Consider the following 6,626-nt stretch of genomic DNA (forward strand, 5'->3'; position numbering starts at 1 on the left):
CAACCCTAGCACCCCCAAACTTTGCGAGTTTGTCAAGAAACAAGAAGCTTGCCGAAAAGACGTCGAGCGAGCATTTGGTGTCCTACAGCAGAGATTTGCTCGTCGTCCGGTTCCCCGCTATGACTTGGTCCAAAGATCGGATGTGGGAGGTGATGAACTGCTGTGTGTGCCTACACAACATGATTATTGAAGATGAGCGAAAGCATCCGGTTCCTCCGACTGAGCAAGAAGCACCATATGAGAGAGAGGGTCCTCTTGCACAGCCTAATCACCAGTGCCTCCATCATGGGCCGCCTTCATTGCTATGCGCCGGGAGATTCGAGACTCTACAATGCACCAGCTGCCGCAAGATGATCCGGTGGAGCACATATGGAGGCTCCGAGGCAACGCCAACGCCGACGCCAACTAGTCCGTCTTAATTTGTTTGAAAAATTGTGAAATTGTGTGCTTCATTTGTTTCAGCACTTGTTAAACATTGTACTATTATCGCCGAATTTGTTTCAAGCAATTCTCGTCCTCTTGTTTGCCGAACTTGTTAAATTTTATGTTGAATTTGTTTGAAATATGTCAAATGGTCGAGGTTGGGGGTTTCCTGCCGGGGGGACGGCTGGAACTTCGGCGCTCCCCACGCCAAATCTTCATCCAATCCGGACGAAAATTTCGCCGGATTTGGACGTGGGGAGCGCCAACGAGTGGGGATGCTCTTAGGCTTGCTTCTTTCGGTAAATCCTCGGAGTAAATGTTGTCAGCAACCGCTGCTGCAGCAGCTCTGCAGCTGCTGCTGCTACAAAAAGCTAGTGATATGGATAACTGTCAGCTAAAGTAGCAAAAACTGAGTAGCATTTCCAGGATAGAGACAAGTCCAGAAAGATAAAAAGAAAACTTTTCGTTTGAATGGACAGACAGACAGAACAGAAAAATTAGTGCTAGGACAGACGTAAGCATCAGTCCATGTCAATCAAAATATGAACATTAGAAGAAGATTATGGATGGCTGGACAATACACTTAAGAAGATGAAAATGAAATCACTCATCTCATTCCCCCCCCCCCCCATGCATGTTTCCCCCAAGGATTGTTCCATTTATTTCCCCTTCCCTTTTTTCTTACAAAGCAATCTAAAGCGATGCGAGAAGAACATGAATGAGTAGTGCTGCTGCTGAACGACGAGAAAACACTGCAAAAATGGGCACCGAAGAAAAAAGAATCTCTCCACTGATCGATCGAGCTAAACAAATTCACGAACTAGAGAAAAAAGGATTAACCTTGGATCTTAATCTCTTGATGAACCCACTAATTAACCGTACGTACCACCCCGTAGTAGTTCGAGATTGGATTACAAGGTGAGATCCAAGCTCACGTTTGCTCTGTTGTCGGCGGCGTCTCCCCCGTGGCGTACAGCTTCATGCTGCGAAGACGACGACGCTGATGACGCCGATGACGCCGAGCCAGCTTGTCCTCTTCTTTCCCACGCCACCGCCATCTCATCACGTCGGGCCTGAGTCAAGGGCGTTGGCCGTTCTTGCAGCGGCACCGATGCCGTCACGCTGACGCCCGGGACCCGCCAGAGCGCGGCCGGTGGCACCGGGCTACCGTTGATCGGCTGGGACACGGAGCCGGGACCGCTGCCGCCGTAGTAGCTTGGCACCGCGGCTGGCCCGGTGGGCGAGATGTGGTGGTTGGACCAAGAGGGGTAGTGCGGTGGTGGCTCGTAGCGGGCCATGTGCGCCGGCGCGGCGAGGAAGCGGTGGTGATGGTGGTAGCCGCTGCCGAAGGCCGGGTACGCGTGGCCGGGGTAGTGGCCCTGCATGGCCATGGCGCTCTGGAACTGCGCGCGCTTCGCATGCTGCCGCTCCCTCTTGTGCGCGTTCTGGTGCCCCCCGAGCGCCTGCGACGTCGGGAAGTTCCGGCAGCAGTAGTGGCACTCGAACTTGCGACTGCCGCCGCCACTTGCACCGACCGACGCCGCCGGGACCGTCTGGCCGGGAGAAGTGGTGCTGTCGGCGGCAGCATCGCCGTTGGTGACGGAGGACGCCGCCCCGTCGGGCGGGAAGTCGAAGCCGAAGAGACGGATGGAAGACGTGGGGCTCGATCCACCTGCCTCTGTCGCCGGCGGCGGCTTGGGCCGCATGAAAGGGAGCTGGGAGAAGGAGTGGATGTCCGGGGCGCCATTCGCCGTCTCGCCGGGAAGGCTGTTGGCCGCCTGCAGCGCGTCTTGCTCGCTCATGGTCGTCGAAGAGAGTGGAAGCTAGCCACACCGCTAGGGTAAGCAGTTTAGCTAGCCGTGTCGTGTGCTAGGGGAGCGAGCGAGCGCAAGGTAGCTGGAGCTACAGGGGATTCTTCTCTTGGTCTTCCTATACTGTTGCGCGATGGTAATATGTTGGCCGGAGATGGAGCCAGAGATGGAGCTAGCTAGCTGCGTTGATGTATGGGCCAGCTCGTAGGAGGGGTTAACTTCGTGTGGGGTGGAACGGGACCAGCTTGGAGGTAAGGTTGACAACGAAACTGTTTAATGTTGTTGTGTTTGGTCAGATTGGAAATATGCTATTGGTTGATAGTACATGCTATGCACTTCTTTTCTATTATGTCCATTTTCATATGCTGTATTTGAACAATTATTTATTGTCATTTTCACGACTGATATGATTGGTACGAGCATCCGTATCCAACACTAACCCGAAAGTAATTGAATGTGATACATCACGAGCAATATTGGAACTGCATTCCGTTGACGCAAAAAAGAAAGATAAACACAATAAATAAAATAGTTGTGTATTAAAAACCGTTGTGAAATTGTCGCATGAGGTATATATGAGAGTTGATGGTTAGATATTAGAGACTTGTTTGGTATTAGTCTATTTTTAGGGATTGATGGCGATTACACGGGTCTAATTCCAAATCCTATTGTATCTCCAAAAGCTTGTTTGGCTCTAGTTTATTAGATCAATTTTATGTCCACTTTCCCCTATAATTCATTAAGTTCTAGTGCATTTTCCTCAATCTTCAGTACACTACCCTCCCTAATGGATTTGGGATTCTGGTGGGGCTGCTTCTGTTGGGTTTCTTGAGGGTCAAAATCAACACGACGGTGATGATAGAATTGAAACTGATGATGATATCTAAAGCTTTCAAGTTTGATCCTTTTATACTCTTGTTACATATGGCTCTGTATGTCACTTCGTTTTGATGTTGTTTCAGTCTAAGAATGCTAGCAGTAGATGAAGCTTTTTCTTTTAGTTGGTAGCACGTACTTTGAATGCTGAAGGCCTTGTGTCTCCGTTTCGTTATCATGTTGGTAATGAAATTCAATCCCGTCGTGGATCGTTTGGAAAAAAATAGATTTGACATTAATGATAAATAAGAATTTTATGGGATTGCCTGAAGACAATGGTTTCACCCAATCCCTACAAGATTATCCCCACTAATCCCTAAAAATACTAGTGCAAAAAAGACCTAGCTATATGTTAAGTTGTCCACTTGAGCAATAGTTGTGCGGTGAAAAGTACATGTACCTTTCCATAACAATTCAAAAAATGGAATTAGTCATTCTCATGTGACATAAGAATCCATGGTCCTCTATAAGCTCATGGAAATGTTAAAAAGCTAAAATTTCACTCGAGGGCATATTTAGATACACTCCTTTCGTCTTGGTAAATAGATTCTACGTATATCCCTAGATCATCAATTTGCTCAGCGTAATATAGGTATATATTACAAAACATATACTATTAGAAACTTCAAATGTTATACTTTATAATGGTCTAATTTTTTATATTGTAAATTGATGACCTAGGGATACATGCAACACCTATACACCAGGACGAAGGGAGTATCCTCCAATCCTCGGTATTACATCACCTCGAGCGTGAAATCTAATACTCCCTTCATCTTACTTTACTAGTCTTCCCCGTATCCCTAGGTCGCTAATTTGACTAATATAATTTTAATTATATAATGAAAAATTATATCATTAGAAAATAGAATATCTAAACTTTCTAATGATATAATTTTTGTAACATATAACTAATGCTAACTTGATCAAATTTACGACATAGGGGTACGCGCATGCCTAATAAGAGCAAGCATAATAAGGATGACTCAGCAGGCTACAAGCTTTAAAATATCATTAAAATCTGATGTGGAAGAGAGAGAGGAGAGGAGAGAGAGGGAAGCGAGCGCTTCAGCTGTAGCCGGGCGTTAGCACAGGGAACGAGAAAAAGCACCTTGCATGCAACTTAGGCCCGATAGCATGCATGTGTTGAGAATTAATTTTTGATTAGAGCCCACCTAGCAGCCAATCTAATAGCTAGCCTATTATATGGATGGGCTTTATGTTGACTCTATGTGACATGGCATTGCTCTATAGCCGGTTAGTGAGCTCTCTTATTAAACATGCTCTAAACTGTGAGAGAGGGAGTACTTCCTTAGTTGGGTTCACATTATTGTTGCATGTTTCATTTAATGATGTCATAAAACCCCTTTGGATGGCAACACTAATTAATACCATCTAAAAAACTATATGGGGAATGTTAAGTCATTCTCTCAAGGGACAAAATGATTTACTACCTCCTCCTCAAATAAGTGGACGTTTAGGTTCAAATTTCATCCGTGAAAGAGTGTACTTCTATGTTTCCAATGCACTTTAAAGTAGTAAAATTGCTTCTCTCTGATCGCACGGAAATAAAACCCAATAATATTCAGCACATGTTATCTTTATTTTCTACATGCTCTTAGCTTATTGGAGGTGAAATAATTAAAGAGGGGAGAGATTTTGGTTTGCATCTTCCCAATGCAATTACGTCTCCACTTGATAATCTCTTTTGAAAAAATTCGCATGTACACTTATTTATGGACGGAGGGAGTGCACCTTAAGTAGGCTTCATCAATTAAAATGAACATATGTATAAAAATGTAGTAAGTTGTTTCATATAATCTCACTTCTTGTGGCGAATTACACATGCATGTGCTCTTGCCAAAACAAGAGATATGAGACGAGCACCATAAGAATGTAGATTCCTGCAATCAAAAATGGCATAAAGCGCATAGTTAGCCTCTTAAATTCACCTAGCAGACTGTTTTTTTAGAAAGAAGGACTTACCTAGGCGTTAAACTAATGACATGGCACCAACAACAGATATATAGTGTTAAACCGCCCGGTGGCAGAAAATTGAAATTCATCTAATCCTTTTGATCCATAGATCGTGGTCGAGAACATGCATTTTACCCTGGTCCTGCATCTACTAGATCTAGGTAGGGGCTAGCTCCTCATGCAACACAAACATAGCCAACAAACAAGGAATGAGGTGGTCGCCATTTTTGCAACCACCACTCGTTGGCCATGATCAAACCCTCGAGCAGCATGACAACATTCATGGTGGGGGTACCCATTGACGGAGCAACAAGAGCTTATTTTAGGGTTTTGGTCCCCGGGCCTAGGTGCAACGAGGTTACACCCAACGAGAGGGAGACACAAAGACCTCCGCCACCATCCGACGCACGGGTTTTACATGTTTGCGTCCACCATTGGCTAGGGAGGAGGTAGATGTGGAAGAGGTCATGGGGGTGGGGAGAATCGCCTCCCTTGTCACACCAAGGGAGCAAATCAAGGTTGTTTCTTTTATTTCAAGATTAAGATAATTCGCAACCACCGATCTAGAGGTTACAAGGGACTCGGCTATGGCTTGTTTTGTGCTAGCATCCTGGCATGCTATTCTTTCTAATAATGTATCATATTTTTAATAATTTAGCAATATGCATACTTTTTTTTGTGAGAATAGCAATATGCATACTCAGTTGGTGCATAGACCTAGAATGGGATAATGAAGTTTCCAACTTTCACTTGTAGGAAGAAAAAAGGGTTAATTATTGGTTTGCCAGTAACACTCAGTTTTGCCAATAGATCTGAATTCTGCTCAGTTTTGCCCCTAGTCTGTATGCAGCAACTCGTTCCGTGAGTCTGCCGCTTCATTCAGGTCAACGTCCTTGACTCGGCCGTTTCAGGTGGGACCAGGCGGAGACGCGTTTGAAAAGAGGACCGTTGTTGGCCGTTTCACGTGGGACCCACAAGGCAACCGTTGGAGCTCTTCCATTTTAAACCGCTAGAACGCGCGGCGGAGCTTGCAGCGGTGAGCAGAAATCAACTGGGTTGGAGGCGGCCACACGCAGAGGTGCGGCGCGGGCAACCGAGAGGGCCTTGTTGACGGGGAGCGCCGCCGACGGCGGGAGCTGTGGATGGCGCAGCCATCTGCTGCAACCACCTCACAGTTCAGATCCCGCGCCACCTCCCTTTTCCATGTCTTCTTTTATCTCCCACGCCACCTCTCGGTTCGAGCTTCCGTTGCACATGGAGATGCCAATCCTCCTCTGTCCGCGATGCCGGGCGGCCGTTGATCGGAGGATTTCGCGCACATCGAAGAACACCAATCGTCCGTTCTACGTGTGCAACAGCGAGAAAGGGGTAAGAACAGGGGAAATTTCAGTATTTTGTGGATATTTGACCAATATGGTTGATCTGTTTCGTGTGCTTGCAGATAAAATGTTTCTTCCTTTGGGTCGATGTTTTGGTCCACACATTGATGAATCAGCTGCTAGATGAGCATGAAGAATGGTTGCCCATCTTGCCACAAAC

At 46.2% G+C, this 6,626-nt stretch overlaps 1 protein-coding gene across 1 annotated transcript; it reads right to left on the reverse strand.

Annotated features, from left to right (window-relative positions):
• Positions 1 to 869: 869 nt before the first annotated feature.
• On the reverse strand, positions 870 to 2,378 carry LOC124655290 (zinc finger protein 8-like). The gene has a single exon (XM_047194209.1). It carries the CDS (start codon positions 2,223 to 2,225, stop codon positions 1,335 to 1,337), a length of 891 nt encoding a protein of 296 aa, XP_047050165.1. The 5' UTR covers positions 2,226 to 2,378; the 3' UTR covers positions 870 to 1,334.
• Between the last annotated feature and the right edge of the window lie 4,248 nt (positions 2,379 to 6,626).

This window comes from Lolium rigidum, chromosome 5 (assembly GCF_022539505.1).
Source record: "Lolium rigidum isolate FL_2022 chromosome 5, APGP_CSIRO_Lrig_0.1, whole genome shotgun sequence".
Classification (NCBI taxonomy): domain Eukaryota; kingdom Viridiplantae; phylum Streptophyta; class Magnoliopsida; order Poales; family Poaceae; genus Lolium; species Lolium rigidum.